Source organism: Haliotis rufescens, unplaced genomic scaffold (assembly GCF_023055435.1).
Source record: "Haliotis rufescens isolate VD_foot unplaced genomic scaffold, xgHalRufe1.0.p SCAF_23, whole genome shotgun sequence".
In the NCBI taxonomy this organism is placed as follows: Eukaryota; Metazoa; Mollusca; class Gastropoda; order Lepetellida; family Haliotidae; genus Haliotis; species Haliotis rufescens.
In genome coordinates this window covers 9816023-9831787 of record NW_025963924.1, presented here as the reverse complement: position 1 = coordinate 9831787, position 15765 = coordinate 9816023, and the positions used below count along the sequence as shown (strand labels likewise).

Here is a 15765-nt window from a genome sequence, read left to right as displayed (position 1 = left end):
ACCCGTGCACACCTTTCAATCAAAGCTGGAAACGTCTGAGGCCTACGTACATTTCTTCGGACTGTTCTGTCGTGAGTTAGTGGGTTTGGGTTTAACGCCGCTTTGAACAGTATTCCAGTTATATCACGGCTTGTCAGCTTAATGTGGGACGAAAGCTTGAAGTGATGCAGGTCTCAGACGTTTACCACTTTTGGTGAAACCCACAAGCACGGATATATAATGCTGACAAACCTAGAAACACAATCGAGGCGTCTCTCACATCAAGCTGACTGAAAAGCTGTTCAAAACAGCCTTAAATCAAACTCACTCCATCCTACTTATCCAGAGTACCGTCACGCAAGACCCATGGAGATCCGGGTTAGAACAGGTCTTCAGCAATCCATGCTTGCCGAAACAGGCAACTATGCTTGTGTAACGGGATTGGGTGGTCAGGCTTGGTTAATTCATGTCATAGTGTCCAAATTGCGTAGATCGATTCTCATGTGTGTTTTGTTTGTTATTTAACGCCGCACTCAACAATATTTCAGCTATATGACAGGGGTACTAAATAATCGAGTCTGGGCCAGACAATCCAGTGATTGACGTCATAAGCATCGTTAATTCATGTCATAGTATCCCAGTTGCGTAGATCGATTCTCATGTTTGTTTTGTTTGTTATTTAACGCCGCACTCAGCAATATTTCAGCTATATGACAGGGGTATTAAATAAACGACTCTGGGCCAGACAATCCACTGATTGACGTCATCAGCATCGATCCACGCAATTGGGATACGATGACAAGTATCATCCAAGTCAGCGAGCCTGACCACCCGATCCCGTTAGTCGCCTCTTACGTCAAGTATAGTCGCCTTTTGCAGCAAGCATGGGATGCTGAAGACCTATTCTTTACCCGGAATCTTCACGGGTCATCAATCAATAGATTCCCTGGTCCAGACTCGATTATTTACTGACCACCGTCATATAACTGGAATATTGCCGAGTGCGGCGTTAAACAACAAACAAACAAACAAACAAACAAACCGTCACATCACAAAACCCCAGACCACAAATACATCTTGCGTGTCTTAAGAAACAACTGTAAAACGTTGTGATGTGTGACATTGTACCCTAAGAGCTAGGGTAGGTTCTCTTGCTATCAACGACTGGTTTGACTTCTCCAATCTCCGCGACATACCTGCATACAGCATTAAACACCGTTCTCTCACTCTCGCATATCGAGGTGATTGATGATTACTGAAAAGATATGGAAATTTCAGCAACCTATGATCTTATATCATGTTCTGATAGAGAAGCCTTTAATGTTAACTCATTTGTTGCACAGCTTCACCGTGTCGTCATAGATATTGTACATGTCCAGCTTTCCCACGGAGATCCGAACAGGAAAAGAATTTGTCAATCTATCAAAGCCTTGACCAATCTTCCTGCTGTGCCATGCTCGAGACATTGTTCTTGTGGAATTGTGGTAGCTAGACTGAACAAAACAAATATGAACATGAATATGTTTTTGTAGTGAAGACTGAGCACACAATTTCATGAAAATATCCCCAAAAATATTCATGATCCCTAACTTTTCTTTTTGTTCAGTATATTAGTGAGTGAGTTAGGTTTAACGCCGCTTTTAACACCATTCCAGTTATATCACGGCGTGTCAGCTTAATGTAGGAGGAAAGCCCGAAGTGATGCAGGTCTCGGACGTTCACCACTTCGGTGAAACCCACAAGCACGGTATGGTGCTGACAAACCTAGAAACATAATCGGGGCGAACCGAGATTCGAACCCACGATCATAGGATTCTGGCGTGCCCAAGCGACGCAACTCTGCACAGCGAATTGCGGCGCCCTAGACGACTGGGCCACCCGTGCAGTATATTTAATGCCCATAGAATGTGAGAAGACAGACTATGGTTCGAATCATAACTCATACAAACGAACTAGGGCTGCAAAATGGCGATAGCCAACGGAGTTCCTCTTTAAGGTTTAATACCTGCCTACAGCGCAGGTAAGAATATTATGTTTCGGAATATGCTTTAGATCACAAATAGAACTCTATATAAACCCTGCACATAGCCTTGCACCTTTTACCATGAAGAAGTCCAGTAATTAGGTTCTGGTCTGATTAACATAAACTGCGCATTGTGTCGAAGCCTTTTGTTCCTTTTTAGTTCCTGGAGGTGATTACAGCTGTCAGCCGACAGTTTACACGAGATTAATATTAAACCCAGACTAATGAGTTATTGCCCTAGTCTCTTGTTGCTCTATTGGTGTAGTGGATAGATCGATCGATCAACTGGCCGCCTCATACTAAAGAGACCCATGAAGATCCGGGGTAGAGAAGGTCTTCACCAACCCATGCTTGACGTAAAAGGCGACTGTGCTTGTAAGGGGCGACTAACGGAATCGGGTGGCCAGGCTCGCTGACTTGGTTGATGCATGTCATCGTATCTCAATTGCGTGGATCGATGACCATGACATCAGTCACTGGATTGTCCGGTCCAGACTCGATTATTTACAGCCCGCCGTCATATAGCTGGAATATTGCTGAGTGCGGCGGTAAACAACAAACAAATAAATCATACTAAAGACGTTAAAAGATGGTATTTGTTGTTACCCTGCCTGCATTGCGCTCGTCCTTGCGGAGAAAAATCAAGGACTGGTCGGCTCGGAGTCGGCATGATCTGTCTGAAGTATGGTGGCCGAGAAGGGACATCGCTATCTCGCCTTCACTTACGGCCGCGAGAAAGCGATGAAGCTATAACAGGAGACGAGAAAGCAATGTACATATCGCTTTCCGGACTAATACTAGCAACCACACGTTCATCGCAAAATGAATCCAGTGACAGAAGTTTGAATGCAGGGTTCGATCCCCGGCCGAGTCATACCAAAAGACGTTAAAAGATGTTACCCTGTCTGGCGCTCTGGCATTAGGGGCAAAAACAAGGACTGGTCGGCTCGGAGTCAGTATGCTGTGTCTGAGTAGGGTATTCGTGTTAAACTGCGGCATGGTATCTCACTGAGCTTGCACTATAAATCGACATCTGAGTCATCAGTCCGGACGAGTACAAACAGCCACGCACACACGCACACACGCACACACGCGCATACACGTCGCGCTATATAAGTGCAATAATCTTGGACGCGACGTTAAACCAAATTTCACCTCAACTCAAGACATAAATCTATCTCCGATATAGAAATCTGTTCATTTGATACACGGCACATTATTTTGATGAATATCAATCCTGACAACCGCTCCACCACCATTCGTTTTAGAATATTTTATGTCCGTTTCACTTACTTTAAATCACCCATGGTTTCAAAACCCACACTTTCATGGATCAGCCAATAATACATACATCTTCGTTTGTGAAACTTCCCAGGTTTTTGCCTCGGGCATCATAACATGCATGGTCTATAACTGCACTAAAGACTGTTCAAAGACATGTTGAACCCAACTCAAGGACATTGTATAGCATGGTCCAGGTCCTTATAAATTGCATGAGGCATCCCCATCTTCTGACTTCTATGACAACTCAATTTTGGATGAGCAGGTGTGTGTATCGAAAGTCTGTGTGTTTGAATCCCAGAATCGCCATGATATCTAGGTTTGTCAGCACCTTACCCATGCTCCTGGGATTCACGGAAGAGGCAATGCTGGAGACTGATTCACTTTGGCTCTCCTCCCACATGAAGCCAACACCACTGCCATAACTGAAATAATGTTCAAAACATGTTAATCCAACTCACTCACCCTTTTATTCATCCGATAATGATAGTTACTGGGGTAGCCTAGTGGTTAAAGCATTCGCCATGCCAAAGACCCGGGTTCGATTTCCCCACATGGGTACAATGTTTGAAGCTCATTTCTGGTGTCCCCTGCAGTGATTTTGCCGGAATATTTCTTAAAGCGGCATAAAACTATAGTCGCTCACTCACTCTGATAATGATGAAAACACTGACAATTTTTAAAAGAAACAATTTATTCCCATGACAACAAAATACTTAATACAATTCTGCAGCTGTTTACCATAGTTTGATCTCATCAAAATACCACACACAATAGGCAGCATCCAGGTGAACCAGACAGTCTGCCACTGAGTGAAAACAACCCAACCAAAGTAGCTTGGTCTTTCGTCTACAAATTGCAATTCCTACCTTATCAAAACGTTCATAACAATAACAACAAAACTATTGCCTTAAACAGGAAAAACTAAAAAAAGAGCATTTGTCCTTGAATTTGGAGCAGCATAATTCATGTCGGCTGTGAAACATTACAATGACTAAACCAATGAAAGCCAACCAAATGCAGTAAAATAATGTGATATCTGTTCACATCAGTAAGTATGTCCTATTAACTAGAACCCGGAATAAGGACATAAACGTAGATTTGTTAAAATTGAGATGCTGTGCTAACAAGCTTAATGATAAACTAATATCTGGAGACTAGAATATCTTATTGTTATTTTTCTGTGCTACCAGACCTGGTTCTAGCCATAGCACTAGGCTCCCAGCATGTCCATGGAGCTACCAGACCTGGTTCTAGCCATAGCACTAGGAACCTGGCATGTCCATGGAGCTACCAGACCTGGTTCTAGCCATAGCACTAGGAACCTGGCATGTCCATGGAGCTACCAGACCTGGTTCTAGCCATAGCACTAGGCTCCCAACGCGTCCATAGAGCTACCAGACCTGGTTCTAGCCATAGCACTAGGCTCCCAACGCGTCCATAGAGCTACCAGACCTGGTTCTAGCCATAGCACTAGGAACCTGGCATGTCCATGGTGCTACCAGACCTGGTTCTAGCCATAGCACTAGGAACCTGGCATGTCCATGGAGCTACCAGACCTGGTTCTAGCCATAGCACTAGGAACCTGGCATGTCCATGGAGCTACCAGACCTGGTTCTAGCCATAGCACTAGGAACCTGGCATGTCTGTGGAGCTACCAGACCTGGTTCTCGCCATAGCACTAGGCTCCCAACGCGTCCATGGAGCTACCAGACCTGGTTTCCTCTTTACAAGTACTACAGGCGCTGCTACTGACATTCTCGCCTCAACACTCACACAAACCTCACCACATGGAGTCCATTCCTGAGGTGAACAGAGGATAAGTTCCTTGTCCAGATAATGAGCTTACCTAAAACATTTTATACAATATTTAAAAGATTATGAACCATATGGAACAAATCACAATATCTGTTCACCAATTATCCATGACATGCTTCAAGCAGCTGCAAGGATGAATTCATCTTACACTGCTTCAATAGTGCTGAATATTATATGCAGGTTTCTCCAAGTATTTGGGAAGAGAACCAATACTCAGCTGCTTTACCCACTGGGCCACCCAACAGCACTGTAACACAAGGAAGGTATGGGCAAAAGTTTAATAGCATATATATTACTCAAAAGAAGTTAAAGAATGCCCAGTTCTTTCATATTACTACATGTATAGTTAATCTATCATGACAGGTTAGTTACAGCAATAAAAAAGAATCAGGTGTTCCCTAACTTATATTGAGTAGTATGTATCTAGGCCCTTTTGTCGACTTCCCTGGCCAGTCCGCCTGTTATGATGTCTGTCAGTCCAGTAAGAAGACTAATGAATGGGTACAGGTTCACTAACATAATCTGTAATGGAAATGTGGTCTCTATATTTATACAGGCAGAAACAAACATTCATTTTGATCAGGGGATATGATACTTGATTATATTCCATGTGATTTGGATCTGAAATTACAAAATCATAAAATATACAGAGACAATACAGCTGTAAATCTAAACTGCATAAATAGGAATAACTATAGGTAAATCTGTATAGACTTAAATACATCAATATATATACATGTACAAAGACTTGCAACACAGGCCAACAATCGCAACAAATGAAACATCAGATGGTGTTTGTTGGATCATTCTCAGTACACAGACACTCTGGATGTAGGAATCTGGTTTAATATATTTTCTGAGAAGGTGAAATCTGAGATATTGACAGGGATGACTATGAAGAAACGAACAGAAGAGGCAGAGCTCACAGAGGATCAGAACTTTGACACAAATGTGTTGGGTGTCTTTGATATCAGTGTCCTGTGCCTGAAGTTAATTCCATGTCATCCAACTTGGTAAATAATGACCAAAGATTGTATTGAACTTAAATATACAAACTGGTTATCCTTATAATTTTTCTTATGTTTGAGGGGAAAAAAATCAAACTAGCCAGTCTGGATAAACTGATGTATTGTGAGTCACCATTAATGTAGGTTTACAGTTCGAGTTATTTCCCCTTGTCCATAACGCCTGCACAAAATACCTCTGTCAGTAGGTGCTCCATCTAAAAACAAATGGCTACAGACATAATTCCACTGGTGAAGGTAAGCAATAGTTGGTCTGAAGCAGCATATGTATGTAGTGTGTGGAATACTGAACTAACTCGGCAAAGACAACAAACCTCTACCCACATTCTTGCAATGCAAAATAACCAACATGTGGTACAGCGAGTTATTATCACTAACATTAACTTATGTGACAATAACTATTAACATACCAATCATTATAAAGCAGTTTTCATATATATTATTGTAAAAATTCATGTGACCTTAGACTTGATAGGATCTCCCTGACTCAGAGATTGGACAGTTCAAGGCCCCTAACAGTGACACCATTGTACCGAACACAAGGAAAGACCACCCCACGCAGTGCGTGACACCATGTTGGCATAACGTGTGGCATGTGTGCCTCAAGCACCTGTGGAATGAACCAAATCATGTTCCAACTGACGAGTGTTATTCAGGGAGCATTTCTCTAATTTGAAATGAACATCAGGTGCAAAATCACAGCCCTGTCAGTAATCTTGCAAGGGAGATGTCAATTATCATTTACACTTTGTGGTCATGACCACTTGAGATCCACCAGGACCAACAGGACCAGTAGAGTTTCTAGATATCTGGAGGACTAGTATTTATTTCTAACTCAGAGTTAGAAACTGGCACTATTCCTGTAGTCCTTGCCAAACTGCCCAATGTTTAAGGTATCATAAGGACCAGTAGAAATTTGCCCTTTATAAGGCTTTTGCTACTTGTTATCATTATAAGGACTAGTGGACGAAAACTGTTAGTTTCTACCCCTGTAACTACAGGTCCTCTAGACGACTAACAAATTCCAGTCACTGTCAAACACGGCTAAGGGTATAAAGTTGATCCTACAGATGCCATTCCCCTGGCTCCACAACTCGCTACAAATTACAACAAAGGAAAACAACCCTCGTCACAGATCCGCTAATTAACATTCATGTATACTGACAAGTTCAACTGCGTTAACAATCTCTAAAAGTCCCCAGCTCCTCCCCAGTGATATGCTCTGCCACATTTCATTACGGCATCTACAACAACATCCGTATAGCAGTAGTCAACGGGAATCACTAAAACACTTTCATCTTTAACAACTGACATAAACATCGGACATTCCAATTGTTGAGTGGCATAGACACACATACACTTGAGATTCTCACCTTACATTGTAAGATAGGTCCTGTAACAATTTCTCTTCGTCCTGGTCCCAAAACATTTGCACACAAGGATTTGGCACAAGACCGACACTTGAGGAAGAATAAAAACATGTCTTTCTGAAGACCCCCTCACATATAGTAATGAGATTTCCTTTGATTCATTTTATAATTGATATGTAATTCAAACATAATTCAATTTGATTTCTTCTGTGTATTTACAATATAGTCAAAAGATATCATTTCATAATCAATGAGTGCTTACGACAAACACAAACACAAGGCATCGTCTCCATGACCCTCATGTAACAGCATGTCAGCATCGTTCCCCTCTGGGCACCAAACAGCAGGAGTGCCACTAAGGTGACACTGCAATGAGCATACGGCCTAAATACATCTATTAAACTGTAACACGAAGACTGAACCCAGTCAACACTCTTCCCTCTAGTATCTGCATGCCAAGGCCCCACAACATAGAGCTTCATAAACACAGAAAAACAAGTAAAGAGGCATCCAGTTCGTAACTCCATACTTTCTTTCACATTGGTCATAGATCCATGTACAGCTAACTGTGAAAGCACATAACAAGATTGAGTGATTGACATAACACAGATAAAGAGATTTCTATCTCATCCTCACAATGTCTTCAGCGTTTGGCATTTAGTTACACGTAGCACCTTATATCTATCAACATGATTTGATCAACAAGTAATGAGACACAGTTATTCTGTGAGAACAAAGTCCTGGAGTTTACCTCCCTTGATATGTGATGACAGAAACATGTTTTGCAAAAACACATTCCAAAATAAAAAACATGGGTGTTTCAAGTTTTTAAGACAAGAGTTCAAATCTAATTACTTTAACTTCCCAAGGCTAAAGAAAAACATTTTTGACAAAGGTCTTCTATTCGAGTCCAAAGATGTTTTGAGTTTGGTACCGGTCATTTATTACAGGGGTGGGAGAGAGGTGGTGGGGGGGTTGTCATAGGTTTTAGATGCACTGATGTACTGAAAATAATGATCCTCAGCAATTGCTTTTCATATTTTTGGATGACCCTCCCCATGTCCTTGTACAATTTTTTCATGACCCTCCCTGAAATGCAAATGCATGTTATCTTTATCATAAAATGTCCATTTTTTACATGACTCTCCCCAAATAGGTGTATTATTTTTTAGGTTTGTTTGTTTCTTTAAAGTCTTACTCGGCATTATTATTATGACAATGGTCTGTAAATAATCGAATCTGGACTCATCATTCTACACAACTGGAATACGATCATCATGCATCAACCACGTCAGCGAGCCTGACCACCCAATCCCGTTAGTCGCCTCTTACGACAAGCATGGGTTGCTGAAGATCAATACTAACCCAGATTCTAACCTTGACGATTTGTATTGCCCGCAGACCCACCCTCCCCTACAATAAATGACCCGTCCCTTAGCAAAGCATCCTCGATGCCACGAAGTTTCTCCATTTTAATTTCCCATCATATTTCGACCTGCAAGATGTCCCTAGTAAGATAGGCATTACTGTTGTTGATATAACCAGGCTTGCCCACCTCAAAACTTGCTCTGACTTGAACATTTCAATTTTTGAAACCAGAGCAGGCCAAAGGGCAGACAATCCACATTTGAAATAAAACTCTGTCATCGAAGGATGAATACTGAAAGACTTTGGTATTGCTGTTCCACACTCTATCTACAATTTGATAAAATTCTAGATCTTATGGCACTGTTATCGTTACCGTTTGATATTGAAAAATCTTTCTTCTAATATTCGTACAAGTCGTTCTCTCATAAGAGATTTGAAATTTTCATACCACTGAATCAGCTTTTGTCTTCTTTTAACTTTATCTTCATGAGGCATTTTCGCCTCTTGGTCTAAAATGTCTGCGATCTGATTCCAGTCTCTCATATATACAATGGGTGCGTTATACTCTTTGAGCAAGCGCAGAGGAGCAACAAGGGAAGCACTGGATGACCCACAATTCCCTGGAGTCATCACATCCTCCACAACAGGAAGTGAACCGTAGGATAACGCCTCATAAATGCGGTAACATTCGGTGTTGATCCCGACAGGGTTGAGGGTGAGATCACTCTGGGCCAGAGCTCGCATGTATTCCTCCCGAGTTGTGTCTGTCTCTTGGGGCATCCATCTGGAAAGAGGCAGGAACCGGTGGATTAGTGATGTACACTCAGTGTTTTGTGAACAGCATGCATCGTTAGGTCATGTTCCATTGAATCATTTGTTTGGAGTGAGATTTACAGCTCCCTCAGTGCAAAGACTTATACACAGCTTCATTATTGAAGGGTCACCTAGGTATGTAGGGTATCAAACAGGACATATGCCAGCAAGTGTCAATAGGTCTGAGTATTTGACAATGTGATTTACAGCTGAAGAACATGTTGTTTATGCCTATGTCACCCTGATTGGATGCTTTTATAGAAGTGAAAGATGGAAGGTGATGGAAAAAGCTTCCCAAAACGCATGCCTGATCGTGGTTCAGCCCAGGCATGTGCACTACATGACCAGTAACAGTCAATGTGGGTATAAAATGGTTCATTCCAGACGCAACAGAACTGCACTCTGGGAAGTTGAAAATGCTATGTTTTATGAGTACTTATAACTCTTATTATCTGTGTGCCCCCTCAATAATGACTCAAGGTATATAATATTACTGTTACTTTCATCTCTTTTGCTGACTCTAAAAATATTTCATTTTCCTATCAAAGACAAGAACTCTTTATGAACACATGGCTTGATAATATTGTCAACAAATACCAAAGGTGCAAGACACAGTATTTCCAGGGTACGAATTTTGTAATTATTTGTTGTAATAGTATCATTCCCATATGTACCTCATGCAGTAATTTTCATTCACTACAATGAATGAATGTGCAGTCGCAACCACGAATCAATGAATGAAAGCGCAGCCAGGGACAGAATGATCTTGACTGAGTTGGCAAGATCACAACCATGTCATGGCAGCATGTAAGTTATTGACAAACCATTTGTTAATAGTGAGAGCATTTATCCATCAAGCTGCAATAACAAACTACTGCCTTGGAGGATCATCAACCAGTCTGTGCCGAAACCTTTGCGGCTACAAGCTCCGACATGACTTGATCTTAGTAAATCTTTGTGTTAGTGTATGGACTGTTATTAGCAAAGCTTACTAGACTTGGACTATGGACTAGTGACTAGTGTATCATACTCCATAGTTCATACTCGTCAGCCATTGTAGCTCTCCAATTGCTAGTTCCACTGGCTCTCACAACAAGCAAGGGGAGTTTCTGACTTATTCCGTGAGGACTTTTACAACAAGCAAGAGGGGCGGTTGGGTAGCCTAGTGGTTTAAGCGTTCGTTCGTCAAGCCGAAGACCTGGATTCAATTCCCGATGTCCCCCGCCGTGATATTGCTGGAATATTGCTAAAAGCGGCGTAAAACGATACTCACTCACTCTGACTTCTGTTGTTCAGAGCGATCTTAGCGCTAAGGTGATTGTAACTCCCATACCTTAACATAGACTTACGACAGTCGTAGCGCTAAGGTTGTTTTGTGCAACGGTACCCAGGGCATCACAAAGGGGTTCAAAATGAAAAGTTGGTTCCCCAGCCATGATGCCTGGCGCAAACAGCTCCCACATCCAAATAATGCATTATTCACAGCAAGAACTCACTCCTTCCTGGGCTTCACATAGCAGGATGACTTTAAGTTATTTCTCTCCAGGACATTCAGCAGGGTTTCTCGACTGGAGTTTCTGTATATTGTCCCCATAAAGTTGCACAAATATTTCCTGTGCATCGTCAGAGGTAGGTGGGCTGTGTCCACTTTGGGGAAGTCTCGATACCTGGAACATGCAGAAGAGGGCTACATGAAATACTCATTGCTTTGTCAGCATCTGTGTGACAATAAGGTGTTTGGGCACAGTGCGTAGCATCACCTAGAGCCTGGGTTTCAGACACATAACTGTGCCACTTGGTGCCGACATGCCGTGATATAACTGGAATATATTTGAAGCAGAGGTTAACCCAACTCGCTATAAATCCCTATGATCTTCATAAACTTGGGCCTTCCTTCAGCATAAGGCTGACACACTAAGATGTGACTGAAATGTTATACTATTTATTTATTCAGCCCAGCCCAACCCACGACCAATAGTAACCACTCAACTATTTTTAAAAACGGTAAATCTTTTTCACAAGTGGTCTTGATTGGTACAATGTTGGAATACACACATACATATGTGAAGGCTGACACTGTCATGTCGATGTTGTTCCTCGTTCTCAATACAGCAATCAGCTTCCATTCCCAAATGAGAACTGATCTCATTCAAATATCATTTCTGTAAATGTAACTATCGCAACTTCTACACCAGTGTTTCAAGCAATTCATCACAAGCCACCCCATCAAAATGATTTAGTTCTACAAACCAGGCAGCTATCTACATATCACCATCCTGAGGGTCCAACTATAGCACTGAGATATAAGAACTCAAACAGCAATGTTCCCTTTGGGTCTGTGTGTGCTATCTCAATGCACCACAATGAACTGTATATGATATATCATTTCCTTTGGGAAAAGTTACACCCACATTACTAGACTTCAGGACCACGATAGCTGATATATCATCATTGAAACATGTATAATTTTAAAATTTCCACAGACTTTGTCCCCAAAACTAATCAATACCAGCATATGTGAGTCTACAGAGCATCTGTACATAGAGTATTGTTGATGCTGTCCACTTACGTAGCAACACCAAGGGGCCACTGATAGAAGTTGACGTTGTCGATGTCAGGACTGTCGTACACGAGGAATGCAAATTTGATTGGTCCTCCTCTAATCTGCATGTAGGACTTGAGCCAATCGTTATTACACTGCTCGTTTCCCAATATTACGACAGCCACGTTTTTCAAATAGGGTAATGCTGGCAGGAAGTCTAGCCAGAGTTTAGCGAAGTCTATTTTGGAGGGTTCCCGTCCATTTAGTATCAGCAGGAGATTCTCTGTGTTCCGGGGCACCTTGCTGGGGATGACGCCAGGGCCTGTCCTCAGCCTGTCAATGAAACAGCAGAGCATGTAATTCCCATCACACCAGAAACACTGTTATAAGGTCAGGTAGCATCCTTAAATAACACAACAGAGACTATATACAATTACTTCCATTCATGACATGAGTGCCACAAAATCTGAATACAAGAGTTTGGCATGTGAGATGGAAACATAGTATAAAATACGGTGAGTGAGTGAGTTGTGGTTTAATGCCTCTTTTAACAGTATTCCAGTCATATCACGGCGTGTCAGCGTAATGTGGGAGGGAAGCCCGAAATGATTCAGGTCTTGGACGTTTACCACTTCAGTGAAACCCACAAGCACGGGTATGATGCTGACAAACCTAGAAACATAATCGGGGCCAACCGGGATTCCAACCCACAATCATAGGTTTCTGGTGTGCCCAAGGAATGCAATTCTGCACAGCGAACTGCAGTGCCTTAGACGTCTGGGCCAACCTCGCCCCCTATAAAATATGGACAGTCATGTGACTTTCTATTTATTACTGAATTAATAACGTTAGCATTACAATGCTGCTATGTGATGTGCGCAATCAGACAGTGCACCTGGCACCTGGGACACAGTATGCAGTGACGAGGACAAGCTGCCATGTTGCATGGCAACGCTGTACCCTATCAAGGTTGAGTCAAGGGCACCAAGAGTACTGTATGCTATTACAAGGATGAGCTCCCATGTTGCATACCTGTGCTATCAGACAAAGTTTCAAAGTATTTATGAGACAACTGACATCTGACTATTTCTGTCATCAATTTCAATTAATTATTTCACAAACTCCTTATGACATTTGAGAATCTCGTCCATTGCAATGTCCTTAAATCTTACCCCTGCAACAAACATTGTGTACACAATTTACTGACAAGCTGATTGATTATTGAACCATGTTGAAGAGACACATCATCTTCAACATGGGTTTAGCTGTAGCTGACACACCCTCACACGCTGAGAATTTATCTCAGTTACAACAAGACATAACGCCTTCAAATATTGTCTGAAGAAAATACATAAAGATTATTTAGTACAGTACCCTCGCAACAGGATGCTGCAAGAAGAATTAAAACTGTCCACAATTTTATAAAGGGATATAACACTTCTCCAGAGCCTCTCATAAATTGGCGACTACTTTACGACTTAAATCTAATTTTGATGCTTGGTCGGAGTCTCTCCAGGAAGCTTTATAAAAGTGTTCTTTTAACGACATTTATCTCGCTCCCCATCCACACTCATCATACAATATACATGCACATTTCTCACGCTCAAACTGGAAATCAGATCTTTGAGAATTTGAGAGGATCTAAGACGTAAATTTGGTGGGCATCAATTTGATTTTGGTCTCCAGTGTTATTAGCTCCATACACATCCATTATCCCCGGAGTGTGGCAATCTGGTGAGCGGCTTCTTGGTGGACTGATGATCAATACAGACTCATACAAAATTCTCAAAATCACCTTCAAGAAATTAGTTTGCTGTGAAATCATGTAAACCTTATCAAAGTCAGATTAATGTGCGATTTGCTGCACATGACTCAAAGAATTTTAAGAAATTGGTTTTTCTAAAACCATTTTGAATAACGTCAATTGTATACATTCTTCATGAGCCCAATGCCTGGTCCATGGCAATGTAGCTTGGCTCAAATCTTGAGATTTGTAGAAACACTTCAGTGTATTCTACTCTGCTTGCTGGCACTTAGAGAACGGTTTCTCAGGAGATCAGCAGCTTGTGTGATTACAGTTCACAAATGACCATGTCAGGATAATGTTGTATTCAGTGACAGATTTGACTGCAATTTACATGTATATTGGGATCACCTTTCCCGACATATCAATCGTCTGTCTCAAGATTCAGGGAATTGCCAACACTATTACCTCCTTTTGGAATGTTGAAGAAAAATCCTGGCTTCGGGTTTAAAACATGTCAACATTCATTTGCTACAGAGGGTTTAGTAGACATCACTGTAGGCAAAAGGACGAAAAAATGTTATCCGAAGTTGGCACACTCTTGGGAAATTAAAGGTTGGTGCAGACTCATATTGTTGTTGATCTGTATTTTGCAATAGGTCTCCAGCTTATGTCTTTGTTATCAGAGATGTCAATTTGTCATGACAATGCATCAACTGGGCTGAAAAATATTAAATCTCCGATCTTCAAATCCTGTTTTGGTAAAATCCAAAGCCAGACAGCATTTTTATCAACACATTTTTGCACGCATGAAAGAGACATGAAAACAGAACTCAAACCGTCAAGAAAAGCCTACCGAATTTTAATAAACGAGCATTAAAGTTAGTCATACTGTTTAGTGGACTAGATCCATGTGTTAATGAACACATGTGGTAGCAATAGAATCTATCAATTTTAGTCCACTAGTCCTTATAATGATAAAATGTAGCAACACCCTAAAAAGGGCAAATTTCTACTTGTCCTTATGATACCTTAAGTATTGGGCAGTTTGGCAAGGACTATAGGATGATTGTTTGTTGTTTAACGCCGCATTCAGCAATATTCCAGCTAAGTGACGGTACTATAGGATGAGTGCCAATTTCTAATGACTAGGATGAGTGCCAATTTCTTATGCTGTTTGTGGTAGCACTTGGTCCTGTGCACAGTGCAAAAATCAGGTGAAGATAGACAATGTTGGTTGCAGAGAGTAGTTGTATGGGTGACTGTGTTTCGGCAGCTTGACTCCTGCAAGTTTCTGGGGCTAGAACTTGTGATTTCTCTGGAGACTTTGTTCGATAAATGCCTCTGTTCACCCAGCAGTAAAGGCAGAGTCCATTGCATAATTCAGACTATATCCAAAGTTTGTGTTTATGAATCACTATCAGTTAGTGATGATACCAGGTGTTCGTGAAAATGTCAGGCCAAATGGTGGCACACAAACTCGGAATTATTCTTAATATTCCTAACACTGCAATAGTGAGTGAGTGAGTTTGGTTTAACGCCGCTTTTAACAGTGTTCCAGTTATATCACGGCGTGTCAGCTTAATGTGGGAGGAAAGCCCGAAGTGATGCAGGTCTCAGACATTTACCACTTCGGTGAAACACACGAGCACGGGTATGGTGCTGACAAACCTAGAAACATAATCGGGGCGAACTGGGATTCAAACCCACAATTATGTTTCTGGCGTGGCCAAGGGACGCAACTCTGCACAGCGCCTTAAAGACTGGGCCACCCGTGCCCCCTAACACTGCAATATTCTTAA

The 15765-nt window shown here is 41.7% G+C and overlaps 1 protein-coding gene across 4 annotated transcripts in view; it reads right to left on the bottom strand.

The window, feature by feature from the left end:
- Positions 1-3959: 3959 nt before the first annotated feature.
- The window catches only part of LOC124133040 (ribitol-5-phosphate xylosyltransferase 1-like), a 191106-nt gene continuing 179300 nt past the window's right edge, over positions 3960-15765 (bottom strand). For 2 of the 4 annotated variants that reach the window (XM_048401769.1, XM_048401770.1), the window contains 3 exons: positions 12247-12552; positions 11174-11344; positions 3960-9648 (listed from right to left, as the gene is read on the bottom strand). In XM_048401769.1, the coding sequence (XP_048257726.1) occupies positions 9234-9648; positions 11174-11344; positions 12247-12552 (892 nt within the window). In that variant the 3' untranslated portion in view covers positions 3960-9233. The remainder of the gene's footprint in view (positions 9649-11173; positions 11345-12246; positions 12553-15765) is intronic. The other 2 variants (XR_007222775.1, XR_007222776.1) reach the window with 2 other exon arrangements.